We start from the raw sequence: 21,668 nt of genomic DNA on the forward strand, positions 1-21,668 counted from the left end.
GGATTTTGGGGTGGGAAAGGAAATTTTGGGTGGGAAAAGGGAGATTTTGGAGTAGAAAATTGGGATTTTTTTTTCCTGGAAAAAAGAGAGACACGAAATTTGGGGTGGATCCAACTTTATTCTCACTCCCAAAAAATGGTGAAAAAAAAACAAAACCAAAAAAACAGCAGGATGAGATTTTTTTGGGATTTCAGGGTTCTGAGTTTGGATTTTGGGGTTTCTGGGTGAGATTTTTTTTTTTTTTTTCTTTTTTCCTGTTCCAGACTGGAATTTTTTTTTTTTTTTTTTGGGTTCTTTCTGGTTGGGATTTTGAGGTTCTGCCTAAAATTTTGGGTTTCCTGGATAGAATTCTGGGGTTCTAAATTTGGAATTCTGGGTTCTGTGTTTGGATTTTAGGGGCTCCAGGTCAGGATTTTGGGGTTCTGAGTTTGGGATTTTGGGGATTCTGGATTTGAATTTTGGGGTTCCTGGGTACAATATTTCAGTTCCTGACTGGAATTTTTGGGATCCAGGTCAGGATTTCGGGGTTCTGAATTTGGATTTTGGGGTTCTGGATTTGGATTTTGAAATTCCAGGATGAGAATTTGGGGTTTTTGATTTGACTTTTTGGGTTCTGTGTTTGGATTTCGGGGTTCCTGGGTGAGATTTTTCAGTTCCTGGTTGGGATTTTGGTGTTCTCTGTTTGAATTTTGGGGTTCCAGGTTTGGAATTTGGGGTTCCAGGTCGGGATTTTGGGGTCCTCTGTTTGAATTTTGGAGTTCCAGGTTGGGGTTTGGGGGTTCCAGGTTGGGAATTTGGGGGTCCTGGATGGGATTTTGGGGTTCCAGGCTGAGACTTCGGGATTCTCTGTTCGAATTTTGGGGCTCTGTGTTTGAATTTTGGAGTTCCAGGTTTGGAATTTGGGGTTCCAGGTCGGGAATTTGGGGTTCTCTGTTTGGATTTTGGAGTTCCAGGTTGGAATTTTGGGGTTCCAGGTTGGGATTTTGGGGTTCCATGTTGGGAATTCGGGTTTTTCTTCCGCCGTTTCCGGGCTCCGGGGGCGCCCGAGGGGCTTCGCTTCCTCTTGGAGCTGCTGGGGAACAAATCTGGGAAAAAAGAGGAAAAAATGGGAATTTAGAGAGGGAAAAAAATGGGAATTTGGGAGAAAAAATGGAATTAAGGGAGGGGGGGGGAAATTGGGATTTGGGAGGAAAATATGGAATTTGACGGAAAAAATTGGATGAAGGGGGGAAAAAAGAGTTTGGGGGAAAAATGGGATTTGGAGAAAAAAATGGGATTTAGGGATTAAGAAATTGGGATTTGGAGGAAAAACTGAGATTGGGAAGGAATAAAAATGGGATTTGGGGAGGAAATTGGGATTTGGGGAGAAAAAATTGGAATTTAGGGAAAAAAAATTTGGGATTTCAGAGGGAAAAATTGGAATTTGTGGATAAAAAATCTGGGATGGGGGAAATGGGATTGAGGGGAAAAATGGGATTTGGAAGGAATAAAAATGGGATTGGGGGGGAAATTCGGGATTTAGGGATAAAAAATTGGGATTTGGGATAAAAATTTGGGATTTGGGGATAAAAATTTGGGATTTGGGGTAAGAAATTGGGATTTGGGGTCGGGGGTGGCACTGGAAGTGTCAGAGCGTTTACTTTGATCCCAAATCACGGAAATTCAGGAATTTTGCATCATCAGCCACTTCCGGGAGGAAAATCTCCAAAATCACCTGGAAACCCCAAAACTCACCTGGAAACCCCCAAATCTTCTTCTGTACCCCTCCAAAACACACCTGGATCCCCCCAACCTCACCTGGAAACCCCAAAATTTCTACCTGGATTCCCCAAACTCACCTGGAAAACTCAGAATTTCTACCTGGATTCCCCCCCAGCCTCACCTGGAAATTCTGTAACTCACCTGAAATCCCCAAAATTTTCATTGTCCCCTTCCCAACTCACCTGGATCCCAAACTCACCTGGAAATCCCAACATTTCTACCTGGACATTCCCAAACTCACCTGAATCTCAAACTCACCTGGACCCCAAAACTCACCTGAACCCCCTCAATCTCACCTGGAAAACCCGAAGTCCCCACAGAGCTCACCTGGACGCCAACCTTACCTGCAAATCCCAAGCTCACCTGGATCCCAAACACATCTGGATCCCCCCCAAGCTCACCTGGAAATCCCAAAATTTCCACCTGTCCCCCCCTCACCTGTATCAGGCTCCTCCCCCATCTCACCTGTCCCCCCCCCCAGTCTCACCTGTATCAGGCTCCTCCCCCTCTCACCTGTGTCAGGCTCCTCCCCTCTCACCTGTATCAGGCTCCTCCCCCTCTCACCTGTATCAGGCTCCTCCCCTCTCACCTGTATCAGGCTCCTCCCCCCTCACCTGTATCAGGCTCCTCCCCTCTCACCTGTATCAGGCTCCTCCCCCTCTCACCTGTATCAGGCTCCTCCCCTCTCACCTGTGTCAGGCTCCTCCCCCTCTCACCTGTGTCAGGCTCCTCCCCATCTCACCTGTCCCCATCTCACCTGTCCCCTCTCATCTCACCTGTGTCAGGCTCCTCCCCCAGTCTCACCTGTCCCCCCCAGTCTCACCTGTCCCCTCCCCTCTCACCTGTGTCAGGCTCCTCCCCCAGCTCCTCTCTGTAATATTCGGCGTCGTCCTCGTCCGACGGCTCCGCCTCCCCTGCCTCAGGTGCGCCGGGGTCCTCGACGTCACTGTCACCTGAGGGGTCACCTGGGCCACCTGCAGCCCGGCCCATCCCAGCCAGGCTGCGCTCCCTGGGAGAGACAGGTGAGACAGGTGAGAAGGGACAGGTGAGAAAAGACAGGTGGGACAGGGGAGGGACAGGTGGGGCAGGTGAGAAAGGTGAGGCAGGTGAGAGGCGACAGGTGAGAGGAGATAGGTGAGGTGGGGGGGACAGGTGAGTTTTAGGGTTTCCAGGTGACTTTTGGGGTTTCCAGGTGAGGGGGGACAGGTAAGGGACAGGTGAAGGACAGATGAGGCAGGTGAGGGACAGGTGAGAGGGGACAGGTGAGTTCTGGGGCTTCCAGGTGAGTTTGGGGGGGGGGGGTTTCCAGGTGAGAGGGGAGAAATAAGGGACAGGCACACCTGAGCCCTCCCCTGTGTTCCTCACCTGAGCTTCACCTGTTCCTCACCTGTCGCTCACCTGTCTCACCTGTGTCTCACCTGTCCCTCACCTGTGCTCACCTCTCACCTGTCTCACCTGTCCCTCACCTGTGCTCACCTCTCACCTGTCTCACCTGTGCTCACCTGTCTCACCTGTGTCTCAGCCTCTGCTGCCGTTTCCTCTCCAGGTCCTGCTCCTGCTTCCGGCGCCGCTCCGCCTTCACCTGCAGCCGCTGCTCCTTCCGGGCCAGCAGCTCCCGCAGCTCCTCCTCACCTTTGGGGGCTGGGGGAACACCTGGGATCAGCTGGGGACACCTGAGATCACCTGGGTACACCTGAGCACACCTGAGATACACCTGGGATCAGCTGGGGACACCTGAGATACACCTGAGATCAGCTGGGTGCACCTGGGTACATCTGAGATACACCTGTCCCAGGTGAGTCACTCACCCAGCCCATGGTACAGGATGTTGCCCTGTGCCAGGTGTCCCCAAGTGTGTCCCCAGGTGTCCCTCACCTGTCCCAGGTGTGTCCCTCACCTGTCCCCAGGTGTCCCTCACCTGTCCCAGGTGTGTCACTCACCCAGCCCGTGGTACAGGACGTTGCCCTGGCCCAGCCCCTCCTCCACCTTCACCAGCTGCAGCGTCAGACGGGGCCCGATCTGGGACAGGGACAGAGGGACAGACAGACATGGGGACAGGGACAGACAGACAGGGACAGACAGACATGGGGACAGAGGGACAGGGACAGACAGATGCAGACGGACCCCGGTGAGCTGCGGTGGCAGCATCCCCACCTGTCCCCACCTCCTGGTGTCCCCGTGTGCCCTTCGTGTCCCCAATGTCCCCAGTGCCACCCCAAGGTCCCTTCAGGGTCCCCAATGTCCCCAGTGCCACCCCAAGGTCCCTTCAGGGTCCCCAGTGTCACCCCAATGTCCCCAGTGTCACCTCAGTCAGCCTGACTGCGCTCTGCTGTGTCACCCCAATGTCCCAGTGATGTCCCCAATGTCCCAATGTCCCCTCAGTGTCACCTCAGTCAGCCTGACCGTGCTCTGCTGTGTCACAGTGTTGCCCCTCCCGGAGCAGTTCTGTGGCAGTTCCCCAGTGTCCCCAATGTCCCAGTGATGTCCCCAATGTCCCCAATGTCCCCCCAATGTCCCCAGTGTCCCCATTGTCACCTCTGTCAGTCTCACTGCGCTCTGCTGTGTCGCAGCGTTGCCCCTCCCGGAGCAGTTCTGTGGCAGTTCCAGAACGTTCTGGGGCCCGTCCGGCTCCGCCTCGCTCTCGGACAGCAGCGCCTCCCTGGGGACAGCACAGGGACAGGTGACATCTCTGGGGACAGGACAGGGACAATGCTGGGGACAGGGACAGGACAGGGACAGCACAGGGACAGGTGACATCTCTGGGGACAGGACAGGGACAATGCTGGGGACAGGGACAGGACAGGGACAGCACAGGGACAATGCTGGGGACAATGCTGGTGACAGGTACAGCAGCGCCTCCCTGGGGACAGGGGAGGGACAGGGACAGGTGACATCTCTGGGGACAGGGACAATGCTGGGGACAGGACAGGGACAATGCTGGGGACAGGGACAGGGACAGGTGACATCTCTGGGGACAGGGACAGGACAGGTGACATCTCTGTGAGTGTCCCCAGGTGTCAAGTCCCCCACACCCTCCTTGTCCCCCCTCAATGTCCCCACAATGTCCCCAGTGTCCCCTCAGTGTCCCCAGTGTCCCCTCAGTGTCCCCAGTGTCCCTGTGATGTCCCCAGTGTCCCCAGTGTCCCTCACCCCGTCAGCAGCTGGCTGACATCCTCCATCCTGCTCAGGTTGGGGAATTTCTCCCGCAGGATTTTCCGGAGCCCCCGGCTGAGCCCCACGGGCACCACCTGGATACTGCTGGAATTGGGGAGAAAAAACGGGAATTTGGGAAAAAAACCATGGAAAAATGGGAATTTGGGAGTGGGGGCACCACCTGGATACTGCTGGGATTGGGGAGAAAAAACGGGAATTTGGGAAAAAAACCATGGAAAAATGGGAATTTGGGAATGGGGGAACCACCTGGATACTGCTGGGATTGGGGAGAAAAAACGGGAATTTGGGAAAAAAACAAGGAAAAATGGGAATTTGGGAATGGGGGCACCACCTGCACAGTGCTGGGATTGGGGAGAAAACATGGAAAAATGGGAATTGGGGAAAAAAAACAGGAATTTGGGAATGTGGGAACCACCTAGATACTGCTGGGATTTGGGGGAAAAAACGGGAATTTGGGAAAAAACATGGAAAAATGGGAATGTGGGAACCACCTGGACTCTGCTGGGATTGGGGAAAGAAACTGGGAATTTGGAAAAAAAATACGGGAAATTGAGAATTTGGGGAAAAATGTGGGGAAAATGGAAATTTGGGAAAAAACATGGAAAAAATGAGAACTGGGGAAAAAAAAACACGGAAAAATGGGTTTTGGAGAAAAATGGGAATTGGGAATTTGGGCATTTTGGATTTGGGGATTTTGGGACTTTTGGATTTTGGGAACTGGGGAATTTGGGTTTTTAGGAATTTGGGATTTTGAAAGTTTGGGAATTTGAGATTTTGGGACTTTGGGAATTTAGGACTTTGGAATTCTGGGAACTGGGGTTTTGGGGATCTGGAGAATTCAGGACTTTGGGATTTTGGGACTTTGGGAATTCAGGAATTTAAGATTTTGGGAATTTGAGGTTTTAGAAATTTGGGAACTCAGGGATATGGACATGGAGAATTCAGGATTTTGGGATTTTGAGAATTTGGGTTTTGGGGACTTTGGGATTTTGGAAACTCAGGATTTGGGGACTTTGGGAATTCAGGATTTGGGGATTTTGGGAATTAAGAAATTTGGGACTTTAGGATTTGGTGAATTTGGGAATTCAGGACTTCGGGAATTTGGGGATTTCGGAATTTTAGGAATTAAGAAATTTGGGATTTTAAGAGTTGGGGAATTTGGGGAATTTAGGAATTGGGATTTTGGGAATTTGGGGCTCACTAGTGGCGGAGCTGCAGGTGCTGAGAGTCGGAGTCGTAGGAGACGAGCAAACAGCGGCGGATGGAGTTCAGATTGACCTGGGAAAAATGGGAAAAAATGGAAAAAAATGGGAAAAACGGGAAATGGGAAAATGGGAAATGGGAAAAATGGGAAATGAGGGGAATGGGAAAAATGGGAAAAAAATGGGAAAAATGGGGGAAATGGGAAAAATGGGAAAAATCCCCTTTCCCATCCCTCTCCGCATTCCCAGATCCAAAATCCTTTTTCCCCTGTTCCCAAATCCCAAACCCCAAATCCTAAAATTCCCCATTCCCAAATCCCAATTCCCCATTTTCCAAAAACCCAAATCCTGAATTCCAAACACCCAAACCCCAACCCCCAAATCCCGAATTCCCAAACCCCAAATTCCCAAACTTCACATTTCAAGTTCCCAAACCCCAAGTCCCCATTTCCCCCTTCCCAACCCCAAACTCCCAAATTCCCAAACCCCAAATCTCCAAACCCCAAACCCCAAATTCCCAAACCCCAAACCCCAGATTTTCACCCCCAGACCTCAAACCTCAAATTTTCACCCCCAAACCCCAAATTCCTAAACCTCAAATTTTCACCCCCAAACCCCAAATTCCCAAACATCAAATCCCAAATTCCCAACCCCAAATTCTGAATTTCCAAACCCAAATTTCCTGCCCCCAAACCCCAAATTCCCAAACCCCAAACCCCAAATTTTCGCCCCCAAACCCCAAATTTTCGCCCCCAAACCCCAAATTTTCGCCCCCAAACCCCGAATTCCCTCCGTCCCCACCTTGTGCACGTTGATTTTGGGGAACATCCCCTGGAACATCCCGGCCATCAGCTTCACCTGCATCTGGGGCTCCCCAAAATTCCCCAAAATCAGCAGGGGGGGGTGGCGGAACTGCTGCTCGTGCATCCGGTGCCGCCGCAGCGCCGACACCACGTCCCTCACCAGGGAGTACTGGGGGGAAATGGGGTGAAAAATGGGGAAAATGGGAAAAAGTGGGTTAAATCCTCAAAAAAATCCCCAAATCCTAAAAAATCCCCCAAAAAATCCAGCCCAGAATCCCAAAAAAATCCCCAAAAATCCCCCAGTGCATCCGGTGCCGCCGCAGCGCCGACACCATGTCCCTCACCAGGGAGTACTGGGGTTGGGAAAAAAAATGTGAAAAATGGGGAAAATGGGAAAAATGGGAAAAATGTATAAAATGGGGTTAAATCCTAAAAAAATCCCCAAAAAAGTCCAGCCCAGAATCCCAAAAAAACCCCCAAAAATCCCCCAGTGCATCCGGTGCCGCCGCAGCGCCGACACCACATCCCTCACCAGGGAGTACTGGGGGGGAAATGGGGTGAAAAATGGGGAAAATGGGAAAAATGTGAAAAATGTATAAAATGGGGTTAAATCCTAAAAAATCCCCCCAAAAATCCAGCCTAGAATCCAAAAAACCCCCAAAAATCCCCCAGTGCATCCGGTGCCGCCGCAGCGCCGACACCACGTCCCTCACCAGGGAGTACTGGGGAGAAATGGGGTGAAAAATGGGGAAAATGGGAAAAAATGGGAAAAATGTATAAAATTGGGTTAAATCCTAAAAAATAAAAAAAAAATCCAGCCCAGAATCCCAAAAAAACCCCAAAAATCCCCAGAACTGCTGCTCAAAAATCAATCCAGAATTCCCAAAAAAAACCCTCAAAAAATATCCCTGGGATCAACCTCTCCCCCAGGATTCCTTAAAAATTCCCAAAATTCCTGAATTTCTGGACTCACCTGCAGAACTTTGAAAGTCAAGGTGGGACCCCCTGGCAGCCGGAAAATTTTCTGGGAAGGAGAAAAAGTTTCAAAAGGAGGAAAAATTCTGGGAAAATCCCAGAAAAATTCTGGGAAAATCCTGGGAAAATTTTGGGAAAATCCTGGAAAAATTCTGGGAATATCCCAGAAAAATTCTGGGAAAATCCCAGAAAAATCCTGGGAAAATCTCAGGAAAATCCTGGAAAAAATTCTGGGAAAATAAAAAAAAAATCCCAGAAAAATCCTGGAAAAATTCTGGGAAAATCCTGGAAAAATTCTGGGAAAATCCTGGGAAACTCCTCGGGAAATCCAAGGAAAATCCTTGGAAAATCCAGAAAAATCCCAGGGAAAAAAAATCCAGAAAATAAATATAAAAATCCTGAACAAAACTCTGAAAAATCTCAGAAAAATGCAAGAAAATCCCAGGAAAATCCTGGGGAAATCCAGGAAAAATCCCAGAAAATTTCCAGAAAAATCCAGAAAAAATGAAGGTAACAATCCAGACACAATCCCAGAAAAATCCAGGAAAATAAAGGCAAAAAATACTGGGAAATGAAGAAAAAATCCTGGAAAATCCAAGGAAAATTCTGGGAAAGTCCCTGGTAAATCCAGGAAAAAAACTAAAAACAACTCAGGAAAATCCAGGAACAATCCTAGAAAAATTCTGGGATAATCCAGGAAAAATACTGGGAAAATCCAGGGAAAATATGGAAAAATCCTGGGAAATTCCCAGAAAAATCCAGAAGAATTTAGGAAAAAATCCTGGGAAATGAAGGGAAAAATCCTGGGAAAATCCCAGGAAAAATTCCTGAAAAAAAACCAAGAAAAATCCCAGAAAAAACCAGCAAAAATCAAGGAAAAATCCAGGAAAATCCCAGAAAAATCCTGGGAAATTCCCTGAAAAAAACAGGAAAATCCCAGAAAAATCCTGGGAAATTCCCAGAAAAAAAAGGAAAAATCCAGGAAAATCCCAGAAAAATCTTGGGAAATTCCCTGAAAAAAACAGGAAAAATCAAGGAAAAATACAGGAAAAAAATCTGAAAAACATCCCAGAAAAATCCAGGAAATCCCAGAAAATAAGGGAGAAAAAAATTAAAAGATGAAAAGTAAAAAAAAAAACCAGAAACTTTGGAATTTTTTCCTTCTGGGATGGGCTGGAACCTCCAAAATTTGGGAATTCCAGATCCCAAATCCCAAATTCCCGACCAGGACCCATCAGAGCGTTTACTTTGAGATCAGTCACTGATCAACCTCCTGGAAAATTCTTTCATCCTCTGGGTCTGGGAAAGGTTTGGGGACCTGGAATTTCCCCCCCACCCCCCAAAAAAAATTCCCAAATTTCCCAGACTGACCAGGTTGATGCCAAACTGGGATTTGCTGAGCACCAGGAACTGGGAGACGCCCAAGGGCCCGGCCACGGCCACCAGGTCCCGCAGGGAGTTGCTGCGGCGCACCTGGAACAGAATTCCAAAAATTCCTGGGACTCAATCCCAAAAATTCCTGAGAATCCCAGAATTCCTGGGAGAGAGACCCCAAAATTCCAGGAAAAGACCCTGAAATTTCTGGGACTGACCCCAAAAATTCCTGGGATTGACCCCAAATATTCCTGGAACAGGATTCAAAAAATTGCTGGGACAGAACCCCAAAAATTCCTGGAACAGAATCCCAAAAATTCCTAGGAGAAACCCCAAAAACTCCTGGGACTGATCCCAAAAATTCCTGGGACTGACCCCAAAAATTCCTGGGAACAGAATTCCAAAAATTCCTGGGACTGACCCCAAATATTCCTGGGACAGAATCCCAAAAATTCCTGGAACAGAACCCCAAAAATTCCTGGAACAGAATCCCAAAAATTCCTGGGACTGAATCCCAAAAATTCCTGGGACAGAATCCCAAAAATTCCTAGGATTGACCCCAAAAATTCCAGGAAATGACCCCAGAATTCCAGGAAAAAAAACCAACAAAATTTCTGGAAAAACCCCAAAATTCCTGGGAGATCCCAAAATCCCAATATCCCAAATCCCAGCATTCCCAGTGTTCCCAGCATCACTCCCAGTACAATTCCCAGTACTCCCAGTATCCCCAGTCCCACCTGCAGGCTCCAGGCCGTGTAGGGCTCCATCACCCGCCGCAGGTCCCAGTATCCCAGTACCAATCCCAGTACCAATCCCAGTGTTCCCAGTATCACTCCCAGCACCATTCCCAGTATCCCCAGTACAATTCCCAGTACAATTCCCAGTATCCCTAGTATCCCCAGTCCCACCTGCAGGCTCCGGGCCGTGCAGGGCTCCATCACCCGCCGCAGGTCCCAGTATCCCAGTACCAATCCCAGTACCATTCCCAGCACCAATCCCAGTATCAATCCCAGTACCATTCCCAGTACCAATCCCAGCACCAATCCCATTACCGTTTCCATTATCCCCAGTATCACTCCCAGCACCATTCCCAGTATCCCCAGCACCATTCCCAGTATCCCCAGTATCCCCAGTCCCACCTGCAGGCTCCGGGCCGTGCAGGGCTCCATCAGCCGCCGCAGGTCCCAGTATCCCAGTACCAATCCCAGTACCAATCCCAGTACCAATCCCAGTACCAATCCCAGTGTTCCCAGTATCACTCCCAGCACCATTCCCAGTATCCCCAGTACTCCCAGCATCCCACCTGCAGGCTCCAGGCCGTGTAGGGCTCCATGACCCTCCTCAGCTCCCAATATCCCAGTACCAATCCCAGTGATCCCAGTATCCCAGTACCAATCCCAGTACCATTTCCATTATCCCCACTATCACTCCCATTACCGTTCCCAGTACTCCCAGTATCCCCAGTACTCCCAGTCCCACCTGCAGGCTCCGGGCCGTGTAGGGCTCCATCACCCGCCGCAGGTCCCAGTATCCCAGTACCAATCCCAGTACCAATCCCAGTACCAATCCAGAATCAATCCCATTACCATTTCCATTATCCCCAGTACCATTCCCAGCACCATTCCCAGTATCCCCAGCACCATTCCCAGTATCCCCAGCACCATTCCCAGTATTCCCAGTATCCCACCTGCAGGCTCCGGGCCGTGCAGGGCTCCATCACCCGCCGCAGGTCCCAGTATCCCAGTACCAATCCCAGTACCATTCCCAGCACCAATCCCAGTATCAATCCCAGTACCAATCCCAGTACCATTCCCAGTACCAATCCCATTACCGTTTCCATTATCCCCAGTATCACTCCCAGCACCATTCCCAGTATCCCCAGTACAATTCCCAGTATCCCCAGTCCCACCTGCAGGCTCCGTGCCGTGTAGGGCTCCATCACCCGCCGCAGGTCCCAGTATCCCAATACCAATCCCAGTATCAATCCCAGTACCATTTCCATTATCCCCACTACCACTCCCATTACCATTCCCAGTATCCCCAGCACCATTCCCAGTATCCCCAGTATCCCCAGTCCCACCTGCAGGCTCCGGGCCGTGTAGGGCTCCATCACCCGCCGCAGGTCCCAGTATCCCAGTACCAATCCCAGTGTTCCCAGTATCACTCCCAGCACCATTCCCAGTACAATTCCCAGTATCCCCAGCACAATTCCCAGTATCCCCAGCACAATTCCCAGTATCCCCAGTATCCCCAGTCCCACCTGCAGGCTCCGGGCCGTGTAGGGCTCCATCACCCGCCGCAGGTCCCGGCTCAGCCCCCGCAGGCTCCTCCCGGCGCGGCCCCGCGCGAACACGAAGGAATGGGGCGCGGAGCCGAAGAGCTGCTCGGAGCGGAGCCGCGCCCGCGCGCGCTCCTGCCGCTGGAACCGGCTCTGCAACGGCAATTCCCGAATTATCCCGAATTCCGGGAATTCCGAGAGTCCCAAATTCCCGAAATCCCGGCGATTCACAGCCCCAAAATCACGGATTTCCAGCAGCAAAACCGCAAAATTTGGGAGTTTCCAGACCAAAATTTTCCAGAATTCAGAGGTTGGAAACCCCAAATTTTGGGAATTCCGGGACTTCAGATCCCGATTTTTTTGGAAAAGAGACTCTGAAGGTCCCAAAATTTGGGAATTCTCACTTTTTTCCCCCCTCACAATTCCCCAAATTTTGCGATTCCCAAATCCTTTTTTCCCCCCTCCCGCTCCCGCTCAGCCCTCCCCATCCCGGTTTTTCCCGCTTTTTCCCGTTTTCCCCGCTTTTTTCCCGAATTTTTCCCATTTTTTCCCCCCGACCTTCCCGGGCCGCCCCATCTCGGCGTCTCCACGTGGCCGCGGCTACTTCCGGTGTCCCCCCAACCCGTCCGGCTACTTCCGGTGTGTCACTTCCGCTCATTCCGGGCGCCAAGCGTTTCCCCGAACATGCGTTCCGCCGCGTTTGTTGCCCCGCTGTTTTGAGACCCCAAAATTCCCCCAAATCTCCCCGGCGCGGCAATAAATGCGAGGGGCCGGCTGTGGGAAGGGTTACACGTTTAATAGAGACTCCAAAGATCCCCCAAATTCCCCCCAAATTCCATCTAAATTCCCCCAAATTCCCCCAAATTCCCCAAAATCCCCCCAAATCCCATCTAAATTCCCCCAAAATCCCCCCAAAATCCTCCAAAATCCTCCCCAAAATCCCCTAAATTTCCCCAACATCCCCTAAAATCCCCCCGAATTCACCTCAAATCCCCCCCAGGACCCCCAAAAACCTCCAAATTTTTGGGGTCCCCTCAAGCAGAGCTGACTCAGCACACACCTGAGAACCTCCAGGCTCAGTTGAGACCCCCAAAAACCCCCCAAAACCTCCAAAAAAAGCCCCAAAAACCTCCAAAAAAAGCCCCAAAATCTCCCCGACTTCACCCCAAAACCCCCCGATTTCGCCCCAAATCCCTCCCAGGACCCCTCAAAATCCCCAAATTTTTGGGGTCCCCCTCAGAGCTGACTCAGCACACACCTGCGAACCACCAGACTCAGGTGAGACCCACAAAAACCCCAAAATCCCCCCCAAAATCCCCTAAATTTCTCCAGAACCCCCTAAAATCGCCCCGATTATCGCCCCAAATCCCCCCCCAGGACCCCCCAAAACCCCCAAATTTTGGGGGTTCCCTCAGACGGGGGTGACCCTGCGGCTGCAGCAGCGGCAGGTGAGACACCTGAGCAGCGCCAGGCTGAGGTGGAAGGCGGGGCCCAGGTTGAAGAGGAGGCGGTGGAAGGTGCGAACCCCCAAATCGCCGCGGGGGTCGGCGTAGCGCAGGGCGAGCAGCGGCGAGTACAGGGGGTTGGTGGGGGTCCGGAACGGGGGGCGGGGGGCGCCGATCACATCCACGATGGCCTGGGGGGGCACAGGGGAGGAGCACCCCAAAAAAATCCCCAAAAATCCCGGTCAGAAAACCCCAAAAAACACCAAAAATCCGCCCGGAAATGGTGAAAAATCCACCCAGAAACCCCAAAAATGCACCCAGGGACCCCCAAATTCTGTCCAGAATTGGGGTTGGGGGTCTTCAATTATTGGGGGAGGCAGGTGAAAGGGACCCCCAAAAAATTCCCCCAAAAAAACACCAAAAAAAACCCAAATTATCCTCAAAAAATCGCACCCGGGTAACCCCAAAAAACACCAAAAATCCGCTTGGAAATGGTGAAAAATCCACCCAGAAACCCCAAAAATCTGCCCAAAAAGGCTCAAAATGCCCCAAAATTCTACTCAGGGATCTCCAAAAATGAGGGGCGGGGCCTTTAGTTATGGGGGGCACAGGTGAGGGGGACCCCAAAAAATCCCCAAAAAATCCCGGTAAGGAAACCCCAAAAAACACCAAAAATCCGCCTGGAAATGGTGAAAAATCCACCCAAAAACCCCAAAAATCCACTCAAGGACCCCCAAAAATGAGGGGCGGGGTCTTCAGTTATGGGAGGGGCACAGGTGAGGGGCACCCCAAAAAATAAGAAAAAAAAAAAAAAAAAATCCCCAAAAAATCGCACCCGGGTAGCCCAAAAAACACCAAAAATCCGCCTGGAAATGGTAAAAAAATCTGCCCAGAAAGGCTCAAAATGCCCCAAAATCCCCCCAAAAAATCCCAAAAAATCCCAAAAAAATCCCCAAAAATCCCCAAATCTTCACCTGTGCCACCTGCTGGAGGCTCTGCCCGAACCAGGTGGGTAACACCTGAAATCTCACCAGAAAATGCCCCAAAATCGCAATAAAATCCTCCAAAAACCCTCAAAAAAACCCTCAAAAAATCGCCAAAAAAATCGCCAAAAATCGCCAAAAAAATCCCAAAAAATCCCAAAAAATTCCCAAAAATCTTTCCTCACCTGCGCCACCTACTGGGCGCTCTGGCCGAAGGTGCAGAACACGTCCTTGCTGGCGGGCAAATAATGCCCCAAAAAATCACCATAAAATCCCCAAAAAATAAAAAAAAAATCCCAAAAAATAAAAAAAAATCCCAAAAATCCTCCCCAAAAATCCCCAAATTCTCACCTGCGCCACCTGCTGGGGGCTCTGCCCTAACCAGGCAGGTAACACCTGAAATCTCACCAGAAAATGCCCAAAAATCGCAATAAAATCCTCAAAAAAAACCTCAAAAAATCGCCAAAAAAATCGCCAAAAATCGCCAAAAAAATCCCAAAAAATCCAAAAAAATCCCAAAAATTCCCAAAAACTTTCCTCACCTGCGCCACCTGCTGGGCGCTCTGGCCGAAGGTGCGGAACACGTCCTTGCTGGCGGGCAGGTAAACCTCGCGGAAATAGCGAAGAGTTTCGGGGTCTGTCTCGGGAAATTCCGATTTTTCCACTTCCTGCAGAACTTTGGCCTCGAATTCCGTGTTCACCGGGCCCGGCTCCACCAGAGACACGCTGAGGGGATTTGGGAATTTTTTGGGTATTTTTTGGGATTTTTTTGGGATTTTTTGCCGATTTTTTCTTATTTTTTGGGGATTTTTTTTGGATTTTTGGGGGATTTTTTTCCGGTTTTTTGGCCTTTTTTTGGTTTTTTTTCAGGTTTTATTCGGGTTTCCGGGGGGAAATTTTGGAGTTTTCTGGGGTTTGGGGGTTTTGGGGTTTTCTAGGGGATTTTTTGGGGATTTTTGGGGGGATTTTTTGCAATTTTTTTGGCTTTTTTTCGGGTTTTTTTCAGATTTTCTTCTGGTTTCTGGGGGGAAACTTTGAGTTTTTTGGGGTTTTGGGGGTTTGGGGGATTTTGGGGGTTTTGGGATTTTTTGGGATTTTTTGGGATTTTTTGAGGGATTTTTTGGAATTTTTTGGGATTCTTGGGGATTTTTTTGGGGATTTTTTCCAGATTTTTTTGCTTTTTTCGGGTTTTTTTTTCAGGTTTTATTCGGGTTTTTGGGGGGGAAATTTTGGGGTTTTTGGGGTTTGGGGGGTTTTGGGTTTTTTGGGTTTTTTGGGAATTCTTGTGATGTTTTGGGGATATTTTTGGAATTTTTAGGGGATTTATTGCCGGTTTTTTGGCTTTTGTCGGGTTTTTTTCAGATTTTTTTCGGGTTTTTGGAAGGGAAATTTTGGGGTTTTTTGAGGTTTTTTGGGATTTGGGGGGTTTTGGAATTTTGGGGTTTTTTGGGGATATTTTGGGGGGGATTTTTTGTGATATTTTGGGGATTTTGGGGGGATTTTTTTGCTGTTTTTTTGCGGATTTTTCGGGTTTTTTTCAGGTTTTTGGGAGGATTTTTGAGAGGATTTTGGGGGGATTTTTGGGTTTGGGTGTTTTTCGGTTGTTTTCTGGGGTTCTTTTGGGGTTTTTGAGGTTTGTGGGGATTTGTGGCGATCCCGACGGATTTTGGGGATGATTTTGGGGCGATCCCGGCGGTTTTGGGGATGATTTTGGGGATGATTTTGGGGTGATCCCGGCGGTTTTTCGGGATGATTTTGGGGCGATCCCGGTGGATTTTGGGGATGATTTTGGGGATGATTTTGGGGCGATCCCGGCGGTTTTGGGGATGATTTTGGGGATGATTTTGGGGTCATCCCGGCGGTTTTTGGGGATGATTTTGGGGATGATTTTTGGGGCGATCCCTGCGGATTTTGGGGATGATTTTGGGGCTGATTTTGGGGTGATACCGGCGGTTTTTGGGAGTGATTTTGGGGGTGATTTTGGGGATGATTTTTGGGGCTGATTTTGGGGTGATCCCGGCGGTTTTTGGGGTGATTTTGGGGGTGATTTTGGGGATGATTTTGAGGTGATCCCAGCGGTTTTTGGGGTGATTTTGGGGGTGGTTTTGGGGAGTGATTTTGGGGATGATTTTGGGGATGATTTTGAGGTGATCCCGGCGGTTTTTGGGGTGATTTTGGGGGTGATTTTGGGGCCCCCCACTCACAAGACGTTGAACTGCAGCAGCTGCACCGCCAGGCTCTCGCACAGCCCCTCCACCGCGAACTTGGAGGCCGAGTAGATGTCGTTGAAAACAACCCCTGGGGGACCCCGAAATTTTTTGGGGGGGTTCAGGAGGGGTTTGAGGTCCGATCCCCAAAAAATTTGGGAGCTGGGAGGGGTTTGGGGTCTCAAAACCCCAAAATTTGGGAGCTGGGAGGGGTTTGGGGAACTTTTGGGAGGAGTTTTTGGGGTTAGGGAGGGAGCCTGGGGGGATCCCAAAATTCTGGGGGGTTCAGGAGGGGTTTGGGGTCTCGGGCACCCCAAAATTTGGGGTCTGGGAAGGGTTTGGGGTCCAGGGGAGGATTTTGGGCTGAATTTTTGGGGGTCTCTGGGGGGTTTTTTTGGGGGGTACCAGGGAGCATTTTGGGGTGAGTTTTTGGGGATTCCTGAGGTTTTTTTGGGGGGGATTAATTTTTGGGGTGCCCAGGACGCTTTTGGGGAGATTTTTGGGGGTATCGAGGAGAATTTTGGGCTGAATTTTTGGGGTGCGGAGGATGATTTTGGGCTGAATTTTTGAGGGTACCGAGGAATTTTGGGGGTTAATTTTTTGGGGTACCCAGGATGATTTTGGGCTGAATTTTTGGAGTGCGGAGGATGATTTTGGGCTGAATTTTTGGGGGGTATCGAGGAATTTTGGGGTGAGTTTTTTGGGGTGCCGAGGAGGATTTTGGGGTGATTTTTGGGAGCACCACGGAGAATTTTGGGGAGATTTTTGAGGGTACAGAGGAGGATTTGGGGCTGAAATTTTGGGGATTTCGAGGAATTTTGGGGTTGATTTTTTGGGGTGCCGAGGATGATTTGGGGGTTAATTTTTGGGGGTAGAGAGGAAGATTTTGGGCTGAATTTTTGGGGGGTATAGAGGACTTTTGGGGTTGAATTTTTGGGGTGTCGAGAACGATTTTGGGGTGAATTTTTGGGGGTGCCGAAGATGATTTGGGGATTAATTTTTTGGGGTGCCGAAGAGGATTTGGGGCTGAATTTTTGGGGGTGCTGAGGAGGATTTTGGGGCGATTTTTGGGGGTAGAGAGGATGATTTTGGGCTGAATTTTTGGGGGTGCCGAGGAGGATTTTGGGCTGAATTTTTGGGGCGCCGAGAAGGATTTTGGGGTGAATTTTTGGGGCGCCGAGAAGGATTTTGGGGTGAATTTTTGGGGTGTCGAGGAGGATTCTGGGGTGAATTTTTGGGGGTGCCCAGAATGATTTGGGGGTTAATTTTTGGCGGTGCCGAGAAGGATTTCGGGGTGAATTTTTGGGGGTGCCCAGAATGATTTGGGGGTTAATTTTTGGCGGTGCCGAGGAGGATTTTGGGCTGGATTTTTGGGGGTGCCGAAGATGATTTGGGGGTTATTTTTTTGGGGTGCCGAGGAGGATTTTGGGTGGGTTTTGGGGTCTCACCCTGCAGCCCCATGACGCTGCTGACCACCACGATGTGGCCGCTGCGGCGCTGCTTCATTTGGGGGAGCAGAGCCCGCGCCAGGCGCAGCACCCCGAAAACGTTGGTGTCGAACACCCGCTGCACCTGCGGCCCCGAGGCGCTTTCCAGGGGCCCCACCAGCCCCACCCCGGCGTTATTCACTGGGGGGGATCGGGGCAGGGGTCAGGGGAACCCCAAAAAATCCCGAAATCCCCACCAAAATCGGCCCCGGGGATTCGGAGATACAGAAATCCCCCAAATCTCGTTAAAATCCCATTAAAATCCCGTTAAAAACTCATTAAATCCCATTAAATTCCACTTAAAAATGCCATTAAATCCCATTTAAAAATCCCATTAAAGTCCCATCAAATCCCATTAAATTCCCGTTAAAATCCCATTGAAATCCCATTGAAATCCCATTGAAATCCTCTTAAATCCCATTAAAATCCCATTAAAATCCCAATAAATCCCATTAAATCCCATGAAAAATCCCATTAAAAAATCCCATTAAAAATCCCCTTAAAATCCCATTAAATCCCATTAAAGTCCCATTAAAATCCCATTAAAACCCCGTTAAAATCTCATTAAAATCCCATTAAAATCCCATTAAAATCTCCTTAAAATCCCGTTAAAAATCCCATTAAATCCCATTAAATCCCGTTAAAATTCCATTAAAATCCCATTTAAAAAGTCCCATTAAAATCCCATAAAATCTGCACAAAATCCACCCCAGGTACACCCCAAAACCTCCCCAAAATCCGCCCAAATCCCCCTAAACCGGCACCAAATCCCCCCAAACCACCCCAAAATCTCCCTAAACCACCCTAAAACCCCCCAAAATTCCCCTAAAACGACATCAAACAACTTCAAAACCTCCCAAAATTCCCCCCAAACCACCGCAAATCCCCCAAAAATCCCCTTCCAATCCCCTAAAATCCCCCCAAAATCCCCCCGAACCACCTCAAAAGTTCCCCCGGACATTGAATCCCCCCAAACCTACAAAATCCCCCCCAAAATTCCCCTAAAATAACAAAAAACAACCCCAAAACTCCCAAAAAATCCCCCAAAATCAACATGGAACCCGCCCAAAATCCCTTCAAATTCCCCAAAATCCCCCCAAATTCCTCACCCACGACGTCCACGCGCCCCCCCGGGACCCCCGCCAGGCACTCGGCCACGGAGCTGTCGCTGGTGACATCGAGCTGCAGCACGCGCAGCGTGTCCCCGAGGGTGGCCCCGGCCGCGGCCTCCAGCGGCCCCCGGCGCGACAGGTCCCGCATGGTGGCCAGGACTGCGACCCCAAAAAACCCGAAAATATCCCAAAAATTCATCAGGGATCCCAAAAATAACCCCAAAAATTCATCCGGAATTCCCCGGGACAGGTCCCGCATGGTGGCCGGGACTGCGACACCAAAAAACCCCAAAATATCCCAAAAATTCATCAGGGATCCCAAAAATAACCCCAAAAATTCATCCGGAATTCCCCGGGACTGGTCCCGCATGGTGGCCAGGACTGCGAGCCCAAAAAACCCGAAAATATCCCAAAAATTCATCAGGGATCCCAAAAATAACCCCAAAAATTCATCCGGAATTCCCCGGGACTGGTCCCGCATGGTGGCCAGGACTGCGACCCCAAAAAACCCGAAAATATCCCAAAAATTCATCTAGGATCCCAAAAATAACCCCAAAAATTCATCTGGAATTCCCCGGGACAGGTCCCGCATGGTGGCCAGGACCGCGACCCAAAAAAACCCAAAAAAAACTCAAAAATTCATCCGGAATTCCCCAGGACAGGTCCCGCATGGTGGCCGGGACTGCGACCCCAAAAAAACCCAAAAAAATCCCCAAAAATTCATCCGGAATTCCTCGGGACAGGTCCCGCATGGTGGCCGGGACTGCGACCCCAAAAAACCCGAAAATATCCCAAAAATTCATCAGGGATCCCTCGGGACAGGTCCCGCATGGTGGCCGGGACTGCGACCCCAAAAAACCCGAAAATATCCCAAAAATTCATCCGGAATTCCCCGGGACAGGTCCCGCATGGTGGCCAGGACTGCGACCCCAAAAAAACCCGAAAAAACCCCAAAAATTCAGCTGGAATTCCACAGGACAGGTCCCGCATGGTGGCCGGGACTGCGACACCAAAAAAACCCAAAATATCCCAAAAATTCATCAGGGATCCCAAAAATAACCCCAAAAATTCATCCGGAATTCCCCGGGACAGATCCCGCATGGTGGCCGGGACTGCGACCCCAAAAAACCCGAAAATATCCCAAAAATTCATCCGGAATTCCCCGGGACAGGTCCCGCATGGTGGCCGGGACTGCGACACCAAAAAACCCGAAAATATCCCAAAAATTCATCAGGGATCCCAAAAATTCATCAGGGATCCCTCGGGACAGGTCCCGCATGGTGGCCAGGACTGCGACCCCAAAAAACCAAAAAAAACCCCAAAAATTCATCAGGGATCCCAAAAACCGCATCTGGAATTCCCCGGGACAGGTCCCGCATGGTGGCCGGGACTGCGACACCAAAAAACCCAAAAAAACCCCCAAAAATTCATCCGGAATTCCCCGGGACTGGTCCCGCATGGTGGCCAGGACTGCGACCCCAAAGAACCCCAAAATATTCCAAAAATTCATCAGGGATCCAAAAAAAAAAACCCAAAAATTAATCAGAAACCAGAAACCCCAGACATTCATCGGGAATCCCAAAAATTCATCAGGGATCCCCAAAACCCCAAGAATCAGTCAGGGATACCCCCCCAAAAAAAACCCCAAAATTCATCAGGGATCCCAAAAACCGCATCTGGAATTCCCCGGGACAGGTCCCGCATGGTGGCCGGGACTGTGACCCCAAAAAACCCAAAAAAAAATCCCAAAAATTCATCAGGGATCCCAAAAACAACAACAACAACAAAAAAATCGCTCAGGGATCCCAAAACCTCATCTGGAAATGCTGGGGTGGCCAAGAGTGCGACCCCAAAAATTCATCCGGGATCCCAAAAAATCCCAAAAATTCATCAGGGACCCCAAAATCCGGCAGGGATCCAAAAATCCCGTCTTGGGGACAATCCCGGTGTCCCCCCGCCCGGGTTGTGTAACCCCTTCCCTCCCGCCTTGGGGACCTTTGGGGACTTTTGGGGACTTTTTGGGACATTTGGGGACATTTGGTGACCCCCTCACCACCCTCGTGGGGTGTCCCGCGTGTCCCTCAGTGTTGGGGACAATCCTGGGGTGTCCCCCCCGCTCCCTTCCCGGGTTGTGTAACCCCTTCCCTCCCGCCTTGGGGACATTTGGGGACATTTGGGGACTTTTGGGGACACTCGGGGACATTCGGTGACCCCCCACCACCCTCGTGGGGTGTCCCGCGTGTCCCTCAGTGTTGGGGACAATCCCCCCCCTTCTCCTCCAGGGTTGTGTAACCCCTTCCCTCCCGCCTTGGGGACATTTGGTGACATTTGGGGACCCCCCCCCTCCCCCTCCCCGCCTTGGGGACACTCGGGGACATTTTGGGGACCCCCCCCCCCTCACCCAGGTATCGCCGCTGGGGGTCCCGCGCGAGGCTCACGGCCACGGCCAGGCCGATGCCCGAGGAGCAGCCGGTGACAAGGACAGTGCGGCTCGGGGGGGCGGCCATGGTGTCACCCGTGTCACCAACCCCACACCCCCCCCCCCACGGGAAAAGGCTCTTAACGGGATCAGCGCTCACGTGGTGGCACCGGGATCGGGGTCACGGGAGGGAGGGGACACGGGGGGGACACGGAGGGGACACGGGGGGACACGGGGGACGGGGGGGACACGGGGGGACATGGAGGGGGACACGGGGGGGACAAGGGGGGGACACGGGGGGGACACGGGGGGACACGGGGGGGGCACGGGGGGGACACGGGGGGACACGGGGGACGGGGGGGACACGGGGGGACATGGAGGGGGACACGGGGGGGACAAGGGGGGGACACGGGGGGACATGGGGGTGATATTGGGGGACACCGGGGGA

General features: G+C 50.8%; 2 protein-coding genes across 5 annotated transcripts; both read right to left on the reverse strand.

Moving 5' to 3' along the window:
• Positions 1 to 400: 400 nt before the first annotated feature.
• Positions 401 to 12,223, reverse strand: PPAN (peter pan homolog). 4 transcript variants are annotated; one of them, XM_056510493.1, is made up of 12 exons: positions 12,126 to 12,223; positions 11,550 to 11,720; positions 9,287 to 9,388; positions 7,914 to 7,964; positions 6,939 to 7,109; positions 6,137 to 6,213; positions 4,912 to 5,016; positions 4,297 to 4,420; positions 3,702 to 3,780; positions 3,273 to 3,402; positions 2,604 to 2,770; positions 401 to 1,085 (listed from the first exon to the last, which is right to left on the reverse strand). In XM_056510493.1, exons 1-12 carry the CDS (start codon positions 12,141 to 12,143, stop codon positions 514 to 516), a joined length of 1,767 nt encoding a protein of 588 aa, XP_056366468.1. In that variant the 5' UTR covers positions 12,144 to 12,223; the 3' UTR covers positions 401 to 513. The 4 variants fall into 4 exon arrangements, with proteins under 4 accessions (XP_056366468.1, XP_056366467.1, XP_056366470.1 ...); XM_056510492.1 differs by having other exon boundaries at positions 4,912 to 5,019; positions 12,126 to 12,222; XM_056510495.1 differs by lacking the exons at positions 11,550 to 11,720; positions 12,126 to 12,223 and adding an exon at positions 10,769 to 10,809 and having other exon boundaries at positions 4,912 to 5,019.
• Positions 12,224 to 12,961: 738 nt separating this feature from the next.
• On the reverse strand, positions 12,962 to 19,286 carry RDH8 (retinol dehydrogenase 8). Its single transcript, XM_056510514.1, has 5 exons — positions 18,799 to 19,286; positions 17,651 to 17,830; positions 16,200 to 16,293; positions 14,538 to 14,721; positions 12,962 to 13,203 (listed from the first exon to the last, which is right to left on the reverse strand). The coding sequence occupies exons 1-5, from the start codon at positions 19,280 to 19,282 to the stop codon at positions 12,979 to 12,981; spliced, it is 1,167 nt and encodes a 388-aa protein (XP_056366489.1). The 5' UTR covers positions 19,283 to 19,286; the 3' UTR covers positions 12,962 to 12,978.
• Between the last annotated feature and the right edge of the window lie 2,382 nt (positions 19,287 to 21,668).

The sequence above is a fragment of the Oenanthe melanoleuca genome, chromosome 25 (assembly GCF_029582105.1).
Source record: "Oenanthe melanoleuca isolate GR-GAL-2019-014 chromosome 25, OMel1.0, whole genome shotgun sequence".
NCBI lineage: Eukaryota > Metazoa > Chordata > Aves > Passeriformes > Muscicapidae > Oenanthe > Oenanthe melanoleuca.

Excerpts from the sequence above, each read along its gene's own strand:
- PPAN (XM_056510492.1), bottom strand. Across the intron at positions 3,781-4,296 it reads GCGCAGTGAGACTGACAGAG|ATCGGGCCCCGTCTGACGCT; the intron begins GTGACAATGGGG and ends TCCCTGTCCCAG. Across the intron at positions 1,086-2,603 it reads GGGGGAGGAGCCTGACACAG|ATTTGTTCCCCAGCAGCTCC; the intron begins GTGAGAGGGGAG and ends CTTTTTTCCCAG.
- RDH8 (XM_056510514.1), bottom strand. The coding sequence starts at position 19,282 with ATGCGGGACCAGTCCCGGGGAATTCCGGATGAATTTTTGGGGTTATTT. Across the intron at positions 16,294-17,650 it reads CAGCGTCATGGGGCTGCAGG|GGGTTGTTTTCAACGACATC; the intron begins GTGAGACCCCAA and ends GGGGTCCCCCAG. Across the intron at positions 14,722-16,199 it reads CTGCTGCAGTTCAACGTCTT|CGTGTCTCTGGTGGAGCCGG; the intron begins GTGAGTGGGGGG and ends AAATCCCCTCAG.